At 41.0% G+C, this 21140-nt stretch overlaps 1 protein-coding gene across 1 annotated transcript in view; it reads right to left on the reverse strand.

The window, feature by feature from the left end:
* Positions 1-4265: 4265 nt before the first annotated feature.
* Positions 4266-21140, reverse strand: part of Iqch (IQ motif containing H) — a 226063-nt gene continuing 209188 nt past the window's right edge. The window contains exons 20-22 of the mRNA XM_013009902.1: positions 15186-15247; positions 12840-12948; positions 4266-4550 (exon numbers count right to left, since the gene is read on the reverse strand). Coding sequence (XP_012865356.1) covers positions 4446-4550; positions 12840-12948; positions 15186-15247 — 276 coding nt within the window. The 3' untranslated portion in view covers positions 4266-4445. The remainder of the gene's footprint in view (positions 4551-12839; positions 12949-15185; positions 15248-21140) is intronic.

Here is a 21140-nt window from a genome sequence, read left to right on the forward strand (position 1 = left end):
GAGCTAGGGAGGAGTTGGGGACATTATTTCAGCTATGTCATCCTAGTAATTGTAACCATTCTGTTTTAAGGATTAAAACATATATTTTATCATAAGTAATATATTAGTAACCAACCGATAGCTTTAACAATTAATAATCATTTGTATTCATCTGACACCTTTCTTCTAAAGAGCTCAAAGCACTCTACATTTGTTATCTCATTAATTCCCAATCCTGTCCCTGTGGGGAAGGTAATAAGTATTTTAACACTTAAATGTTTATCTTTCAAAATTTCTCAAGCATACATTAATTATATTTTCAAAAATGTAAATGTTCATTAGTTTTATTTTACTGTTCCTCTGGCTTTAATGTGCACAGCACACATTTGTTCGACTCTTTAAATAGACTAATCATAGTAAATCTTATCTGGCAAACTATAAATTAAGTTTGCCAAGAAAATGTGAGGGTGGAGGTTGAGGGGGGGAAGAAGCATCTGTTTTCGCTTTGCTCACTGGAAAAGGTTCAGCTGGTACTGAACCTTAAACTCAGGGCCTGGGTGCTGTCCCTGAACTTTTTTGCTCAAGATGGGTGCTCTATCACTTGAGCCACATCTCCACTTCTGGCTTTTTTTGGTCAATGTCGTGGGTCTTGAATTCTGGGCCTGGGCGCGGTCCCTGAGCTCTTCAGCTCAAGGCAAGTGCTCTACTACTTGAGTCACAGCACCACTTCTGGTTTTCTGAGTAGTTAATTGGAGATAAGAGTCTCACAGACTTTTCTGCCTGGGCTGGCTTTGAACTACAATCCTCAGATCTTAGCCACTTGAGTAGCCACAATACCAATACAAACAAACAAACAAGCAAAAAGGGATGCTGCCTTAAAGGACATGCTTCCCCAATAATAATAAATGGCTACTACAATTTGCTTCTCCACCGATTGCAAACACTTAACATTAAACAATGGGTCATCCTTCATTCAAAGATAACTCTACTATTCAATGTATTCGCTCCAAAACTTCCTGGAAAAAAAAATTCATGTCATTTTTCTAAGAATTCTTATGCCAACGAACATTATAGTTTCTTTTCCAAATAGTAAAAACTCACTAAGTTATGCCTGGGATATTTTAGACATTGGGCACATAGAAATAATTATATTTTCAAACTTAGTTTACCAATACTTCAGCATCTCTGTAACATGTATGTGCTGAAAAGATAATGGACTATGCGTCTTTTCAAATATTCTGTAATTAAAGCATTTCACTAATTTAATCTGGTCCTCTGGCTTCTTCCATGTAATTACTTGAAGTGATTGTTTTATTATACCATTTTTTTTTGCCTTTCATTTTGAAGCTGCAGGTGTTTCAGCAGAGATCCTCCCTGATCATCTCCTGATCACCTGTAAGGGAAAAGTGAGTGAGCCTGGCTAGAAAGCCTGAACTTGAAACGTGCCTTTGGTGGAGGATGATAAGGATGTATGCAAAGGAGGCAAATGGCATTGTTTGAGAAGCCAATTGTGTGGATGAAAGAAAAGGTTCAGTCTGAGTGTGATGGGTCACACCTGTAAATCCTAGCTACTCAGGAGACAGAGAATTGAGGATTGCAATTCGAAGCTGGCCTAGGGAGGAGAGTCCATGTGGCTATCTTCAATTAACTACCAAAAAGCCACAAGTGGAGCTGTGGCTCAACTGGGAGAGTACCAGCCTTTAGTGGAAAAAGCTAAAGGACAGAGCCCAGGCCCCACGTTCAAGCCCCAGAACTGGCGCACGCGCGCACACACACACACACAAAATAGTTCAGGAGAATGGGTTCATTTTACTATTGCCAGCAGCTTGAGGCTCTAATTAAAACTCTACACCCAAAACTTCTTCCCTACAGTTGAATAATAGGGGCTCATGCCTGTAATCCTAGCTACTCAGGAGGCTGAGATCAGGAAAGTCCATGAGACTTTTCTCTTTCCCTCCCCCCCTCTCTTTTGGTCAGTCATGGGGCTTGAACTCAGGGCCTGGGCACTGTCTCTGATCCATTTTGCTCAAGGTTAGCACTCTACCACTTTGAGCCACAGCTCCACTTCCTGAGACTTAAAAATAAAAGTTTATTATTTGTGAGGCTTTTATCTCTAATTAATCGCCAAAAAAGTTGGATACGGAGCTGTAGCTCAAGTAGTAGAGCACTAGCCTTGAGCAAAAAAGGTCAGGGACAGTACCCAGGCCACGAGATCAAGAAACCCCAAACTTTAAAAAATGAAGAAATACCCCCCCCCGAAAAATAACCTTCTCCAAGCCAGGTACCAGCTTATAATTCTAGCTTCCAAGGAGTCTGAAATCTAAGAATCATGGTTCTAAGCCAGCCTGAGCAAGAAAATCTCTGAGACTCTTAGCTACAATTAACCAGCACAAAGCCAGAAATGGAGCTGTAGTTCAAGTGGTACAATGCTAACTTTGAGCAGTGAAGCTCAGGGACAGCACCCAAGTCTTGAGTTCAACCTCCAGGACATGCGCAAACAAATGAACCAACAGCAACAATAAAACTCTTCTTTCTGGATGGATTTAATACTTTGGTACTGTTCAGCAGAGGGTTTTCACCACGGGAATGATCCACTGCTGTGCTGAACAAAACAGAGACAGTTTTCTGTTAAAGTCCAGAGCAGATGAGAGCCATAAGGAGACAGAGGATTCCATTTACTCTCAGGACACGAGTGTGCCAGTGAACTAATGAGTCTCTTGGACCTTATGTTATTCTGGCTTCAATAGAAGCATGTTTCTAATGGGTAGGAAGACTTCCTATCTGTCAAGTGTCTGGACAGTAGGCCCCTCATATGGAATAGAGAGATTGGGCAAGAAAAAGAGGTCATCCTGTACCTTGCCTAGGCAGGAAACCTGGCTAATTAATGTATGCTCAGCTACGGCCGATCAAAGGCTGATATAGGCAGAAATGTTCAACTCATTGCAGAAACTTTAAGCCTGTGGCTGGAACACAGTTTAAAGATTGCTGGAATTCCATAGGTAAAAAATACTCTTCATTTTGCCAATACACTCAAGTAGTTTTTAAAATTACAAAAGTCATTCTTTAGAGTTGAACACTTTTGGTGTTACCCCTTGCATATTTCATTCTGCAGCAAAGCTGACTCATACGAAAATTTTCTGAGGGCAATTATGAAGCAAATGTCGATTGTGTTACCACTGTATTACTTACTAATTTGCCTCTTAGGTCAGGTGCCAGTGGCTTACCCTGTAACCCTGGCTACTCAGGAGATCTAAGGATCTCAGTTTGAAGCTAGCCTGTGCAGGAAAATCCCTGAGAATTTTCTCCCCATTTGACCATCAAAAAGCCAGAAGTGGAGCTGTTACTTGAGTGGTAGAGCATCAACTTTGAGCAAAAAAGCCAAGGAACAGTGCCAGGCCTTGAGTTCAAGCCCCAGCACACACACACACACACACACACACACACACACACACACACACACACACACACACACACACACACAACTTGCCTCTTAAAAGATACTGTTGATTTCAGTTTGTAAAAATCCTATACTAGCTTAAATGGAGAACTAGAGAACACAAGTTGAAGCTAGAGGGCTTGATTGAACTATATCCTAAACTAAGAGCAGATACTGCCACCTAGACACATTCTGAAGCTTTGGTTAATTAGATGTTAGCGTTTCCTACTTGAAGAATAGCAACAATAGCAAACAATAGGAGGGGCTGTGTACAATGAAAGTACAGTGAATAATAAAGAATCAGCTTTCAAAATTCATGCAGTAAGCCACCAATGGCTCATGCCTGTACTCCTAGCCACTCAGGAGGCTAAGATCTAAGGACTGTGGTTTGAAGCCGGCTCAGGCAAGAAAGTCCATAAGACTCTTATCTCCAATTAACCACCAAAATGCCAGCGGTGGAGTTGTGGCTCAAGTGGTAGAGTGATAGCCTTGGGCAAAAAAAAGCTAAGTGATGGTGCCCAAGCCCTGAGTTCAAGCACACACACAAAATATTCATATAGTTTTCTTTGGGGGAGAAAAAGACCAATGTGTTTTGCCAAATAGCAATGTTTTATGCTTTAAATGTTTTAAATACAGGAGTTAATTACTCTTTGGAACAGGAGAAATATTTGTAGAACAAATGAAGGCTCCACAATGCTGAAGTGTATAGAGGAGTACATGCAGAAGTGATATCAAGAAGACATGTCATTCTTCTTTTAACAGATTACCTTTTCCTTAATTTGAGAAGAAGAAGAGCTGGCCCAGCACTATTAAGTAAAACCACCAATAGGTTTTGATTTAATGAGTAACATAAGATCTCTTACTCAATTGTAAAAAGAAAATTACAGTGTAATAGAATTCATCTGGATTCACCTCTTAGCAAACAAGGCAAACTAATTTCTCCTACTTTTATTCCTAAAAGCAAAAGAAATCTTGCTCTTTCTTGCTCTAGACAGGGATCTAAAATTGTAAGCTATTTCAGGATTACTTATCAAGCATGGATTGCTTTTTTATCATCTTTGGACTGTAGCTCTTCAAATCTTGTTTTGTTTTCTTCTGTTACTCCTAGGATGGTTTCAACATCACGAATGGTGGTCTGTAAATAACAAAAACAATATTCATTATTTGAAGAACTCTTATGACCTCCAATCCCCAAGCATTCATGGCTCCTTACGAGAGCTTACTATGGTATATGTAAATTCTACTCAACAGTAAGTTTCACTGACTGAGTTGCCATCTATAAATTATTGGTTACCAGTCTTGCTGAAGTGAGTAAAAATATTAAGAGAAATGACTTGGAAACCATCCCAGAATTTGTATGTCTATGAAGCCCAATAATAAAAGCATCGGGCTTCTATTTTGTGCATCTTTAATGTTTTATTTCATTTTTCTATTAATTCAATTTTGCTGTATTTTACACAAGTGTTTAGATCCATGATAGATTAGAAACAAAACAAAACAAGTTCTTCAGCACAGATAATTTGGGACATCTTAAAATGAGGACCAATCCATTGAAGGGGATGTTTATTTCCATTAGTTTCTGAGAAGAAAAAGGACATTTTCCCATTTTACTTTATTCACATAATACCCTTTTATTATTCACATAATACCCTTTTAAATGTACAATAGAATGGTTTTTAGAAACATGCATAAGCAGCTGGGTGCCAGTGGTTCAAACCTATAATCCTAGCTACTCAAGAGGCTGAGTATGATCTGAGGAGCACAGTTAAAGCCAGACCAGGAAGGAAAGTCTGTGAGATTCATTCCTAACCAGCAAAAATCCAGAAATGAAGGCGTGTGGCTAAAGTAGTAGAGCACCAGTGTTGAGTGAAAAATCTAGGGACAACATTCTGGCCCTTAGTTCAAGCCCTACTACTGGAAGAAACAAAGAAAGAAAGAAGGAAGGAAGGGAGGGAGGGAGGGAGGAAAGAAGGGAAAAAAGAGGAAGGAGGGAAAGGAAGGAAAGAAGGAAGGAAGGAAGGAAGGAAGGAAGGAAGGAAGGAAGGAAGGAAGGAAGGAAGGAAAAAGATTCCTAGGCAACCACCATCACTATGTAATTCCAAAACATTTTTATTACCTCAAATCATGTTGAATCATTAGTCATCATTCTCCATTTCTCTAACCCTACAACCATTAATTTACCTTCTGTCTCTGTGGATTTTTCTGTTTGCACATTTCATATAAATGAGGTTGTACAGTGTTCTTTGGTGATTGGCTTCTTTACCTAATATAATGTTTCCAATGTCCATTCATGCTTTAACAGTACTACAAAGGGTACTTCATTCCCTTTTTTTTATGGCTGAGTAATATTCCATTGCAAGAGTATTATCCATATAATATCATGGAATTCAACTATTTCCCAGTTGATAGACATTTTGGTTATTTATACTTTTTGGCTATTATGAATCATGCTTCAATGAACAGAATTGTGTTTGTGTAAATATATGCTTTAAATTCTTTTGTGTGTGAATTGCTGAATCATATGGTAATTTGGAATTGGTAAACTTCACAAAGCTATTGCATTCCAACTAGTAATGCATGAGAGTTCCAGCTTCTATTTCCTCTATATCCTTAATACTTATTATTGTCTTCCTTTTCCATAAGTCATTTTAGTGGGGGAAATGGTGTCTCATGGTTTGGATGTGCTTTTCCCTAATGATTTATGATGTTAAGCATTAGTTCACATACTTGCTGGCCAATTATATATCTTCTTTGGAGAAATGTCTATTCAAATATTTTGCTTAATTTTTTTTTTGTCATGAGGCTTGAACTCTGGGCCTGAGCACTGTCCCTGAGCTCTTCAGCTCAAGGCAAGCACTCTACCACAGTACCACTTCCTTTTGTGTGTGTGTGTGTGGTTTATTGGAGATCAGAGTTTCACAGCCTTTCCTGCCTGGGCTGGCTTTGAACCGTGATCCTCAGATCTCTGCCTCCTGAATAGCTAGGATTATAGGCGTGAGCCACTGGTGCTCAGCCCTTTGCTTAAATTTCAACTGAGTTATCTGTTTTTCTACTCTTGAGTTGTAAGTACTTGATATATTCTGGGTATTAGAACTTTTCAGTTATGGGGCTGGGGAGGTGGTTCAGTGGTAGAGCGCTTGTCTTGCATGCCTGAGGCCCTGGGTTCGATTCCTCAGCACCACATAAGCAAAAAAGAAAAAAAGCCGGAAGTGGTGCTGTGGCTTAAGTGGTAGAGCGCTAGCCTTGAGCTGAAGAGCTGAGGGACAGCACCCAGGCCCAGAGTTCAGACCCCACGACCGGATTCCCCCCCTCCCCCCAAAAAAAGAACTTTTCAGTTATATAATTTGCAAATAATTTATTCCATTCTATAGATGGTTCTTTTGAATTTATAATGTGGTTTTTTTTTTCATGGAATCCAACTTATTTTCACCATGGTTGCTTGTGAGGCATCATAACTCCGAGACCGTTGCTAATCCAAGTCTAGGAAGACTCAACACCTGTGCTTTCTTCAATGTTATAAAACATTTGCAGGTTTAGTTCTTAATTTTAGTTCATTGATCCATTTTGACTTAATTTTTATACATGTTGTCAGGTAGAAATCCTACTTCATAATTTATGTGTGAATATTCATTTCTTCTACCTTTTTTAAATTATGAAAACTTATTCTTTCCCCACAGAATAATTTTAGCCCCCTTGTTGAAAATCCCTTGGTCATAATGTATAGATTTATTTCTGGTCTTTCCATTGTATGACTGTCTTCCTGCCTATTTTGAGTGTTGTCGCTCTGCAATAAGTTTTGAAATGGAGAAATATGAAGCCTCCAACCTCATCCCTCCCCCAAGGTTACTTGGGCAATTTTGAGTTCTTTACTTTTCCACATAAATGTTAGGATCATCCTGTCAACTCTTCCAAAAAAAAAATCCAGATGTGATTGGATAGGAAGTGAATTGGATGGAGAGATCACTTTGAGGAGTACGTAGTCTTAGCAATGTTTAGACTTCCAAACTATGGGCATGGACAGTCTCCGCATTTATTTAGATCTTCTCTAACCTCTTAACAATGTCTTATAGTTTTTAGTGCATCAATATTGTATTTCTTCTCTTAAATTTATCTGTCTTTAAACTGTGTTGGTGCTATTGTAACTTTGTGTGTATGTGCCAATATGCCTTGCTTTTTCATTTACAGCTGGTGTTCTACCACTCAAACCACACCTCTGGTCTACATTCTTTGCCAGTTCATTGGAGATAAGAGTGTCTCAAACTTGCCTTTCCAGGATGGCTCCAAATCTCAATCCTCAGATCTCAGCTTCTGGGGTGGCTAGGATCATAAGCATGACTCCCACTTTGATAGTGATTTGAATTTCTTTGCATTTTATTTTTAGATTATTCTTTTCATTCTTACTATAAATACAATTGATTTTTATGTAGCGATCATATGTCTTGCAACTTTTCTTAACTTGTTCATAGATTGTAATAGATTATTGATGGCTTTATTAGGATTCTCTACATACTGAGTGCTCACAACCGTTCCCCAACTAGCCTTTCTTAGAAGCCAGCCGGGAGGCTCCTGATGAACATCGTGCTTATCAGCATTCCTGGATACTGACTCCCATTCCTGGAACATAGCCAAAACTACTCCTGCTAGTTGAACTCATATTCAGAAGTCAAACTGACCAATAGGTCCTGGGTGGATTCTGACTCAGGGGGAGAGATGGTAAAAGGAAAATCCCTTCCTACCCCATCAGCCAAAACTGACTGATTTCCAGGTCCCACTACTTACTCTTTTGAGTGGCTTTTTTTCTTTCACCTTACAATTAATTTTCTCTTTTGTTCAAGTTTTCCACTGTTCATAGCTTTATTTGTATACTCTTCCAGAGAGGAAGGATCTATTCACTTGCAATATGGTATCAGGGCAGAAACTCATTCAAGAAATCAAGGTGGGCCAGATACCGGTGGCTCACACCTGTAATCCTAGCTACTAAAGGAGGCTGAGGATTGAGGTTCAAAGCCAGCCTGGGCAGGAAAGTCTGTGAGACTCTGGTGACCAAACTTCCAACACATAAACCTTTGGGGAACTATGTCCAAACCATTGCAAATCCCTTAGTATCAGTCAATTTTGACTTATTGGTATATATTTTTTTAATTGGGCTCTCAATTATACTGAAGGAAGACCAATGATCATTCTCCCAGCAAGTTAGATCACGTTGAGGAGTAAAGCATTGTTCTCATGGTATTGTTCACTCAAGCCCTAGCTTGAGTCAAAAACATAATAAAATTATATTTGTTTGTTTGTTTTTGTTAGATCCACCCGTAAAAGGCCCTGTGCAAGTCCCTGTCCATACAGATCCAAGGCTTCCCTGCTACTGGATTCATCTTGGCATATTGAGCACCACCAGCCTAACCAGCCTTCTCAGCCCGGAATCTACCAGACCAGACAAACCAACTTGGATCCATCCAGTCCCCCTCATGTCACAGAAAGCCAGACGCTAAGGATATTGAGGACAGAAACAACAGCATCAGTCATCCTATCCACCCCAAACAAGTAACATCTAACTTGTTTCCTCTTGGTTTAGGAACAGCAGCCCTGCCAGACTAGCCCCTGATTTATCAGGTATTGACAACCTAAAATACCAATATGGCGGATCTTCCAACTTGGAGTCCTTGCAAGACCACATGCATTGTAACATCTTGTATCTACTGCCCCACACTTGTGCTTGAGGCAGGGACTGGAGATGGGACATGTGCTCAGGCCCTGCCTGCTTCTGGTTTACAAACCTGTGGCTAATATAAATACCATCTATGCTAACTCCTAAAATAACACCTGTGCCCAGTTTCGAAATTGTACCCCAAACTGCATAGAGCAGAAGAAGGGCAACTTTACTTGGGCCAACTATGAACGCATCTTATATGTGAAGGGCCACATTTTCTTGCCTAATGGCTGGTTTTTACCTGTAAAAATTAACTACAACTCTGACAATCTGCGTCATAACGCCCAGTGCTGCCTAAGCCATCTAGCTGTTGTACCACTCCACAAAGAGCTTTTCCAGCCTCAACAACAAGAGGTCTAGTGCTGGATAAAAACTGTACATTGCCCTCACTTTTTCCTTACTTGGGATACCAGGGCTGGTGGTAGGAGCCTATAAGGGTGTTATATATTTGGCATGCATAGTGGCAAAAGATATTGGCTACACCTCCTCTGCCAATGCACTGGTATCCACTGCCTTGATTACTCTTAATCCACTACGAAGTGTGCAGGGAGATTAAAAAAACCTGTGCTGCTCTGATCTAACTGATAGCAGCGATGCCATCAAAACACAAGTCAAACATCTCAGAAAACTCAAAAAAAAATCCAGCAGAATGAAGGGGGATGGGACCTATTCGAGCAGCTTACTCCCTGGCACATGCCTATCTTGGGTCCCTTAACTGCAACTTTTTGCCTTGTACTAATATTGCCTTGCCTGCTCGGGTACATGCAGAATATCTTCATGGAAAAGAAGAGACATCACCGATTAGTCCATCAATCAAAGGTTCCTAGGAGGGTATTGCAGCAGGAAACAGCTCCAGAGAAAACCTGTGCCCATGCTTCCAACCCAGTGCACTCATTCAGTTATTAAATCAAAGCGTTGGGAATGTTAGCCCAATGAGCTCCCTTCCCATAGCTTAACACGCTCCTTCCCCATTCCACAGCTTGGTATATGCTCCCTTCCTAGGCAACACTAGGCCCATTTATTAAAGGCAGTAAATAAATCAGCCTCCAACCTCCCCCCCTTTGCCTTGGGATGGCACTCCTCTGGGACAGCTCCCACCATATAAGGGAGCAAGAGCCCCTTAGAATGACCTTCAGGTCTGGGCAGCTGCAGGGCCCCTTCTCTACTACTCGGGCAGCAGCCATAAATCCTAGTCTGTCATGATGAAGCCCCTGGTCCTCAGGTCTACACCAGGGTTTCTACCTCCTAGCCCCTTCTAGTCCCTCTTAGGCTCAGTAGGTCATATATAGGGCACCTCAGACAATAGCTGGCACTTCTTCTCACTCCTCTCTTGTGAGAAGGGGTCTTGCCTGTCCCTTTGCTGGCAATAAACTTTTCTTTGTTCTTTGTACCTGGATGTCTGCTGTGGTTTTCTGACAAAAGCCTAATAATCTGTTTTCGTTGTTGTTGTTGTTGTTGGTCGTGGGGCTTGAACTCTGGGCCTGAGCGCTGTCCCTCAGCTCTTCAGCTCAAGGCAGGTGCTCTACCACTTGAGCCACAGAGCCACTTCCAGTTTTCTGGTGTTTGGTTGGAGATAAAAGTCTCATGGACTTTCCTGCCCAGGTTGGCTTTGAACCATGATCCTCAGATCTCAGCCTCCTGAGTAACTAGGATTACAGGCATGAGACACCTGTGCCCGGCTTAAAATTATGTTGTTGTTGTTGTTTTTAAATCAAGCTTTCGTTGGGTTTTCTGTTTCAGATGGGAAATTATATGTGCTTTCCAGTTAGTCCTTTCAGTTATTTGCCTTAATGAAGCATGCTGAAGGTGATACTGGGAATCAGGTCTATATATGATCAATATCAAGCCATCAGCAATGTTCAGCCAGTATCTCAAAAAGTCTCATGCATTGCTGGTGCTGTGGCTCACAGTGGTAACCCCAGCTACTCAGGAGGCTGAGATCTGAGGACTGCAGTTAAAAATCAGCCCAAAGAAGAAAATCCATGAGTCTCTTATCTTCAGTTAGGCAGCAAAAAGGCAGAAACAGAGATGTGGCTCAAGTTGCAGAGTGCTAGCCTTGAGCACAAAAGCTCAGGGACAATGCCCAGGCCTTGAGTTCAAGCCCAGGAACACACACACACACACACACACACACACACACACACACACACGTTCCATATGTGCCCTATCTCTGTATTCTAGAATTATACATAACAATATTTTACTGACCAAGATTTTTTTTTCATGATTTGAGGGCTTGAACTCAGGGCCTCAAACTTGCTCATTTGGTTCTCTATCACTTGAGCTCTGCCTCCAGTCCAGATTTTTGTTGGTTATTTTAGAAATGGTATTTCTTAGCCCTTTGGGCTAGAATTACAGGCATGAATCACTGACATTTGGCAGGACTAAAAATCGTTAGAGGCCATACAGAGACTTCAAAAATGTGAAGCTGAGTGCAAGAGGTCCTATCTGCAATCAGGAGTCTGAGATTGGGAGGAACATAGTTTAAGGCTAGCCCTATCTCCCCCCTCCCCCCAAAAAAAGGTTTCAAAACCAGGTACTGGTAGATCATGCTTGGAATCTTAACTACTCAGGAGGTTGAGATCTGAGGATCACGGTTCAAAGCCAGCCTATACAGGAAAGTCCATGAGACCCTTGTCTCCAATTAACCAACAGAAAACGGGAAGTAGTGCTATGTCACAAATTGGTAGGAGCAGAAAGAGCTTAGGCACAGTACCCAGGCTCTGAGTTCAAGCCCTGTGGCTGACAAGAAAAAAAGTTTAAGATTCATCATCTCAAGTAATATAAAGCTGGGCGTGGTGGCCTGGTAGCCCATACCTGTTATCCCAGCCATGAAGGCCAAAAAAGAAAAAAAAGGAGGAGGATCCTGGTCCAGATCCTCTTAGCCAAAAATGTGAGACTATATTTAAAAAATAACAAAACTAAAAAAATGGAAAGTGTGGCTCAAGTGGCAGAGCACCCGTCTATACTTTGGAGAAATGGAATGGAGTGGATGTCCACACACATGCTGGAATTTTCCTCTGCTTCTTAGCACACATTACCCTTCTTTTTTTTTTTTTTTGGGTCCGGTTGTGGGGCCTGAACTCTGGGCCTGGGCGCTGTCCCTCAGCTCTTCAGCTCAAGGCTAGTGCTCTACCACTTGAGCCACAGCACCACTTCCGGCTTTTTTCTTATGTGGTGCTGAGGAATCGAACCCAGGGCCTCGAGCATGCAAGGCAAGTGCTCTACCACTGAGCCACCTTCCCAGCCCCACATTACCCTTCTTGAGCCTTATCTTCTGTGATTCTAGAAACTGAGGCTCCACAGGAGTCACTAGGCAGACACACTATTATCTGAAATATAGATAGGTAACATTCACAAATTTTGGTTGTGACAGTCTCTGTGTTGGTTCCAAGATGACATGGCAGCTTCGCTTCCAACATCAGAAAGCTCTGGTCTTACAAGCTTGGGGTTTGAACATGGCAGCAAGTTAAAACAAGTTTCCTATATTTCAAAGAAAAAGTTTCAAACTATTAAATTTAACTAACGGGTTTAGTGGGGACCTTACAAAACTGACCCTGCACATTGTAAAATATGTGCTGCTTAGAAAAAAAAAGAAAGAAAGAAAAGAAAGGAAAGGAAAGGAAAGATGGTTTAGCACTTGTTTACAATACAGCATGAGGTATTTTCAGGCCTCTATAGAAATTAACCAGAATCGTTAGTTAATTAACACCTCACCTTAAAATTGGTCTCGCCTTGCATATTAGGTGCTGATATCTCTTGATGGATGATGAAGAGATTGCGGGCAAAGGTCATGAGGACCCCCTGGAGATCCACACCGATTGTTCTGTTAATGATATCCAAACAAATGAGTTTACCAATGAGTCCCCTTACAGGCTTAAAAACAATTCGCCCTCTCATTTGTGCTTCTGCTGATGGAATTTAATGAGTATTTTCAATCTCACAAGGTGGCAATCTTCAGGGAGATATGAAAGATGAGGCTCCATTTTAACTTGTCAACAAAAAGGATTTGCGTAATAAATATTTTTTATTAATCAACAGCAGAATAAAGCAATAGGTTCAGTCATTTCTTTGCAAAACGGCCTACTTCTGAGCCAGTGGTATTCACTTCCTTTTTTTTTTTTTTAAACTGTTTTAAGTTCCTGGAAGAGAATTATTGCTGTCATTCATGCCTTGTCATTCATTTCCTTCTCCACATTTGTAGCTCTCTGGACCCTGGAGACTTTGGTTTGGGGTTTATTTTCTGTTTCATGTGTACAAGAAATATTCCTGTCACTTATGACAGTGCCCTGCTCAGGTTCAATGACAGTGAACCCCAATCCTGAACAAGCCTCTATATATAGCTGAACCTTACTTTCAGAAGGGTTTAGAGACAAACCATCTTGTAGAATGATAAGGTGACTGGTGAACACTCCCAAACAACTAGGTTCTTTCTTTTTTTTTTTTTCTTTTTCTTTTGTTTTTGTGCCTGTCCTGGGGCTTGAACTCAGAAGCTGTTTTTGTGTTCATGGCTGGTACACATCACTGGAGCCACAGCTCCAATAACAGCTTCCTCCCGCCCCCGAGTTTGTTGTTGTTGTTCTGTTTTGTTTTGTGTTTTTTGGTGGTGGTGGTTATTTGGAGGCAAGAATCTCACGGATTTTCCTGCCTGGGATGGTTTTGAACTGCTATCCTCAGCTCTCAGCCTACTGAGTTGCTAGGATTACAATTGTGAGCCACTGGCACCCAGCTATTTCATGTTTCAATTTGGAAATTCCAGAGTATTTTTCTAGCTATTTTTTAAAACTTTCTTTGTTAAAGGAAAACTAGAAGGTTAAGTAAATGGATTCATGTTTAATAATTGTTCTGTCTTGAGAGAGTGAATAAAAAGAGCTGCCCCTAAAGGCAGCTAAAAGAAAATGCAATGAAAAACAAAAACAAAGAAACAGCCTTCCTCCAATTTGGGATTTTTTTTTTCTTTCATGTTAAATAAGTTCCCTTAAGACGAAGGTTTGGATCAGTTTGGAATGAACCAAAGGGTGAATTCTCAGGTTTAAGTCAGGGTGGCATTGCCTAAAAGCTTCCCACTCACTAAAGCAAGCCACAACTCTTACTCCTGCCACTGACAGATTTTCAGGAATCGACTTAAATTTTCTGGGTCTTTTTTGTTTTTGTTCATGGGGCCTGAACTTTGGGCCTGTGTACTGTCCCTCAGCTCTTCAGCAAAAGGCTAGCACTCTACCACTTGAGCCACACAGCACCATTTCCAGCTTTTTCTGCTTATGTGGTGCTGAGGAATTGAACCCAGGGCCTCATGCATGCAAGGCAAGAGCTCTACCACTGAGCCACCTTCCCAGCCCTGCCTTTCTTCTTCTTCTTTTTAATTCCTGAAATAAAGGAATTGGACTGCATTAGTGCTTCTGAACTTTTTGAGATAAACATTCCCCAAATCTAGGCATGACACTACTTTGAGCTGCTAAGCAGCAGTGTCTCTGCTTTTATGAAAATAAATAATAAGACAAAGACAACGTCAGAGCTGTAATTTTGAACAGACATTTGTGTTTCATTATTACAGGGTCAGGATCTTTGGTTTGGGGGTCCAGGAATATTTCATTTCACTTATGTACATATGTATGTATTACTCAAAATTGTGTTGTATTATTCTCATATAAACATCATGAGGAGACTGCGTTCCAGCTGGAGCTGGGTCTGACTCTGCCTCCCAGAGGAACAGCTTTCCAAATCATTAGAACACTTTTCTAACCGTGCCAGAATGATAACTGGCTTTCCACAATTGGGACTGACGTGGCTGTCAGTCAAATTTGTTGTACTTGGTATGTATATGCTGTTGAATAGAATAGATTAAGTGTAGACTCTTACCTGACAATTTTGGATAATTACAAATTATAAGCCCAGACCAACACATCTAAAGCCTCTGTACAAAATACCTGAAGGTGTAGGTAAACCAAGACAGGCTTTCCATCTTAGATCAGCATTGTAATTAAAATACATGAGATACCATGACTCCCACTGTAGTTTATTTGTTTACCTTATTATTATCTCATAGATACACATCATACTTACAACATGCCCATCTTGTTTCTCTTCAGGTGTTCATATAGGACAAACACAGTTCCTTTTCTGTCCTGCAAGAGTTGTGGGGAGGGGGGAGAAAAGAAATAGCACATTATCTAGAAAGCAAAGTAAAGAAAATATATTTAGCTTAGTGTATTTCTAAGACTGATTTGAATTGAGATGTAGAGGTCCCTTCAAACACAGTGAGATGCATGTTTGTACCTGCTATCTCTGGAGCACAGAGGAGGTATGTTTTTTTCTTGTGGCTGTGTGCCAGAACTTGGGCTTGAACTTAGAGCTTGAGCACTGATCCTAAGCATTTTTTGCTCAAGGCTGGCACCACTCTGCCACTTGAGCCATACCTCCACTTCTGGATTTTGGTGATTAATTGGAGATAAGAAACTCACAACCGAGCGCTGGTGGCTCACACCTGTTATCCTAGCTACTTAGGAGGCTGAGGATCAAGGTTTGCAGCCAGCCTGGGCAGGAAAGTCCATGAGACTCTTATCTCCAACTAACCACCAGAACACCGTTAAGTGGCACTGTGGCTGGCTCTGGCCTTAGAGCTGAAGAGCTGAGGGACAGCACCCAGGCCCAGAGTTCAAGCCCTACAACCGACAAAAAAAAAATAAATTATGTAGAAATAATTTTTACTTGGATGGGAAATCAGATGTTGTCTCTAGCACATCCTATAGCCTCATCAATGGATTCTAAGATTCATCTTGAACAACTCTGTAGGTTGGTACATATTGGGATGCGTAGACACATTCTGCCTCGTTTGATGGAAGTTCAGTTCCGTTCCCTCTCTTGATTTCCTGTGAAAAATCTGCTTACTTTCTTTGCATATTTATTTCAATTTGTGTGTGTGTGTGTGTGTGTGTGTGTGTGTGTGTGTGTGTGCCAGTTCTGGGGCTTACACTCAGGGTCTGGGCACTGTTTCTGAGTTATTTTTCCTCAAGACTAACATTCTGCCACTGGAGCTACAGTTCTACTTCTGGCTTTTTAGTAGTCAATTGCAGATGGGAGTCTTATAAACTTTATTGCCTAGGATGGTTTCGAACTCAGATCTCAGCCTCCTGGGTAGGTAGGATTATAGTCATGAGCCACCGGTGCCTGGCTTTTTCAATATTCCTGATGTATAAAAATGTCTGATTTTTAGATTCTCTTCTGAACTGGTGATAATATCTTCCTAATTCCCTTTATTAAGTAAAATCTCAAACATGTTTATTTTTATGTATATATATGATATGGCTTTACCTTGTTTTGAACTTGCATTTTAATAGTTATCTCTAAATAAACAAGAAGTTGCTCTAGAGTTGTCCAATAATAGAAATGACAGGCCTGTAAAGTTGTGAACTCCCCATTACTGGAAGTCCAAAGTGGAAAGCTATAGATAAGTTGGAGATCTGGGTGAAAGAAATCACATGGCACAATTCTATGATGGTAGTGGTTAACTCCCCCCTTTACTAGGACAATCACTGGGCTAAGAACTAAGGCCCGTAATACTGCCTCTGCAAGTTAGAACCATCTGGGTGCTTTAAAAATAGAATATCTTTAAAAATAGAATGCCAGTGGGTCACTCCTGTAATCCTAGCTATATAGGAGGCTTAAATCTCAGGACTGTGGTTGGAAGCGAGCTTGAACAAAAAGTTTGTAAGACTCTTAGCTTCAATTAACCACCAAAAAGCTGGAAGTGGAGCCAGTATGGCTCAAGTGGTAGAGTACAAATCTTGAGAAAAAAGTTTAAGGACAGGGCCCAGACCTTGAGTTCAAGCCCCAGGATTGGCACAAAAAAAGAAAATAGGTTGCTTGGATCCCACCTCCAGGGATACTGGTTTATGTGGTCTACACTGGGTCCTGAGCATTGGGTTGTGTTGGAGCTGGAGGTAGAAGAAAAGAAAAACCAGCAATCAGATCCTGTTTTTAATGAAGTTCTGGTATTTCATTAATTATAGATTTCTTAAAGTATTAAATGTTATTTATCTGTATTGCTGAGGTTTTTTTTTTATTTGTTTTTATTGTCGGTCATGGGGCTTGAACTTTGGGCCTAGGCACTGTCTCTCAGCTCTTCAGCTCAAGGCTAGCATTCTACCACTTGAACCCTGCTTATGTGGTGCAGGGCCTCATGCATGCAAGGCAAGCACTCTACCACTGAGCCACCTTCCCAGCCCAATTGCTGAGTTTGTAGTATGTGTGTGTGTGTGCTTTCTTAAGTTTTATGTTTAGCATGAGTGCCTCACTGTCTCTCCCTAACTTGTGGGCATCTATCCTCACTCAGGGTATCCAAATGAGTAGGCAGGGCTGAGAACTGACAAATAGGTCTTTAAGAGTCTCCTTCCCCCTGCCCCCTCCTCTCTCTCTCTCTCTGTCATTTCTCTATACCACTGTGATTTGGGATTTGAACTCAGGACCTGTTAAAAGGTACTCCACCACTCAAACTATGACCCATTCCCCCCTTTTTAAAAACTTTTTAGTAAAAAAAAAAGTAGGTATCCTGTCTTCATTCAGAGCAGTATTTAGACTCTGATCCTCCTATCTCCAGCTGCCTGTGTAGCTGTGATTACAGCAGTAAGTATAAACAATAAGCTGGACTTACTGACTCAAATGGGCTGTGATCTCAAATCCTGATTCTCCCAATCTCTGCCTCTTGAGTAGCTAAGAATATAGGTCTGAACCATCATGTCCATCTTGTGTCCATCTTGTCTTTGCAATCTGATATGGTAACCCCTAGCCATATGAGGCTAAAGAAAGCTTGAAACAGTAGCAGTCCAAATTGAAATGTAACTTTCAAAGACTTGAAATTTATAAACTACAGCCAATTGTAATTATTTCAAATTAATATAATGCTTACACTAATTAGGTTAAATGAAATGAAAACTTCATTTCATTATGGTGAAATAAAAATGTGCCATTTACCTATTCTCTGAGAAAATTTGCTCTGTGAAAATTTTAAGTTAATGTGGCTTATATTTGGTCTTGGATGGTGCCATTCTAGGGTTCTATTATTAATATAGCAAGTCACTTCTAATAAGGGGTTCTCATTTCAGAATTTTATTTTTCCCTTTGTTCAGATAACTCTGTATGGTGAAAGAGCATCAGTGATTATCTGGAATCTAATCCCCATATGAAGTTTCACAGCTATGTCACTCTAAGGGCCTGTGAACACATTATTGTACTCTTCTCCCTTCTGGGAACAGAATTCTTGAGTGAAAGGGATTTTTTTCCCAGTAGTTTAAAATTTCAATCCAATTGTCTTCTACCCTTTATAGATTCTGCTGAAAAGTCTGCTATCAGTCTTATTGCATGTTTCTGAATAGTGTCTTTTTTCTTCTTTTTTTTTTCTGTCAGTCATGGGGCTTGAACTCTGGGCCTGAACACTGTCAAGGTTGGCACTCTACCATGTGAGCCACTGTGCCAGTTCTGGTTTTCTGAGTGGTTTATTGGAGATAAGAGTCTCACAGATTTCTTGCCCGGGCTGGCTTTGAACCATGATCCTCAGATCTCAGCCTCCTGAGAGGCATGAGCCGCCAGCTTCTTCTTTCTTTTCTTAAGTTGCTTTTAAGGTTTTCCTATTCTATTTAATTTTTTAATTTATTTTTATTTTTGTCAGTTATGGGACTTCAACTCTGGGCCTGGGTGCTGTCCCTGAGCTCTTCAGCTCAAGGTCAACATTCTACCACTTGAACCACAGCACCACTTTTGGTTTTCTGGTGGTTCACTGATAATAAGAGTCTCACAGACTTTCCTGCCTGGTCTGGCTTTGAACTATGATCCTCAGGTCTCAGCTTACTAAGTAGCTAGGATTACAGGCATGAACCCACTGGCGCCTGGCCTATTTAATTTTTTGTGTGTGCCAGTTCTGAGGCTCGAACTCAGGGCCTGGGCACTGTCTCTGAGCTTTTTTGCTCAAGGCAAGGGTTCTACCACCCCAGCCACACCTTTACTTTAAGTTTCTTGGTTATTTTTCTGTGCTTATTTGGAGATAAGTGTCTCATGGCCTCTCTTGTCTCAGCTGGCTTTGAACACAAGCATCAGATCTACCTCCTGAGTAGCTAGGATTACAGGTATGAGCCACTGGTGATTGGCTTGTGATAATTTTTAAAACCAGGTTCTTGGTTGTTTTCCACAGTATACATCTGCATTAGAGTGCATCCTCTATTTCCCTTGGGTTGGCAAGTGTCTCTGATCACCGTTGTTAACCTCAGGGATCTGACCAAAGGGTATACTCAGTCTCAGCGAGTTTCCAGTGCAGGGAAAAGGATGTGGATTTGAAAGGTTCTGCCTAGGAAAAACATATGTCAACTCTGCTCATATGTTACTGACCAAGCTACGTGGCCATGCCTAACTCTAGGGGGAGGGCTAAGGATGTGTCATTCTGTTATGCATTTGGAAGGAGAGACAGAGTATTTGTGAACATCCCTAATGCTTCCCACAATGGCGACATCCTAATCAGAATCAATGATTGCTGGTGGTTGTGGAGCCATTCAACAGCCCAGCCCTGCCCCACACTGTCGCACGCAGTAAGTATGATGCCTTTCTCCATATGGCTTTCATTACAACTTCATTTCATTAGGAAACCAGTGGGGGGATTCTGTAGCTTTATGGAAATACCAGGGTTGAGATCCACCAACTTGTTCACAAACTCAGCAACACTTCCTTCCAATATTCATTAAGGAAAAACAGCCACAGGGCAATCTGTTTCCCCTCCTCCACTTTCCCCTGCAACTTTGGACAGGAAACATTGTTTGAAATTCTATGATAATAATGGGAAGAAAAATAATAAATAACAACAATAGAGGGGGCTTTCTTTGCTGAGTGATGTATTGCTAATGTTGCTTTTATTAGCTAGAAAAATTAGCTGGAAAAATTTAACCGTTGACAACAGGCAGCAGAGCATATAGTGGAATTTAGGTAAATATTTGCCCCTTTAGATTTAACACAACCCCAAAGGCAATGAAATTTTAAAGAGATGAATGGTTGTGGGTTGTGTGTATATGTGTGTTGTGTGTGTGAGTGCACATGTGTGTGTGTTTGTGTGTGTGTGTGCTAGTACTGAGGCTTGAGCTTACAGCCTGGATTCTATCCTTTAGCTTTTTCACTTAAGACTGGTGTTCTACCACTTGAGCCACAGCCCTACTGTCAACTTTTTGGTGCTTGATTAGAGTGTCATGGACTTTCTTGCCTGGCCTGGTTTTGAATCGAAATCTTCAGATCTCAGAGTCCTGGGTAGTTAAGATTACAGGCATGAGACACTATCTATTAGTGGGAAACTAATTGTTCAACCTATCTCTTCCTCTTCTGTAAGGTAGAGAATTCTCAGTGGCCAGGAAAAAAAGTTTGGTGCTTTTCCAACTGAAGAACATGTAAGGGAGGTGTAGGCAGAATATTCACTTTAAAGGAATCCTAGACCTCTTGGACTGGGTCGGAGATCATATTCAATTAATGAGAGAGTCCTCAAGAGGCAGAGGTATATAGGGATACTTTGATGTAAGAGAAAGAAACATGTCTCACCTCGTGGTGAGGTTCAAATGTCAGTTCCATAATATCGTTAGCTGTGTGGCCTTGGGAAATCTTCATATTGATACGCTAGAAATAACACTTCCTTACCGCACAGCATGAGGAACAAATGAGTCATTGCCAGTACACAGTAGGTGCTAAATAAACGTTTTATCATCTGCCTTCTCAAGAAAGGCCTCATCAGACATGGATTCCAGGTTTTAAAAATATTACAATAAATCTCAGGAAAAATAAGGCAACACTATTGCTGGAGAATCTCTATGTGGTCATAGGACTTCCTAATTTCAGAATTTTTTTTTTTTTTTGTCGGTCATGGGGCCTGAACTCTGGGCCTGGGCGCTGTCCCTCAGCTCTTCAGCTCAAGGCTAGCACTGTACTACTTGAGCCACAGCGCCACTTCCAGCTTTTTCTGCTTATGTGGTGCTGAGGAATCGAACCCAGGGCCTC

This window comes from Dipodomys ordii, unplaced genomic scaffold (genome assembly GCF_000151885.1).
Source record: "Dipodomys ordii isolate 6190 unplaced genomic scaffold, Dord_2.0 Scaffold11, whole genome shotgun sequence".
Classification (NCBI taxonomy): domain Eukaryota; kingdom Metazoa; phylum Chordata; class Mammalia; order Rodentia; family Heteromyidae; genus Dipodomys; species Dipodomys ordii.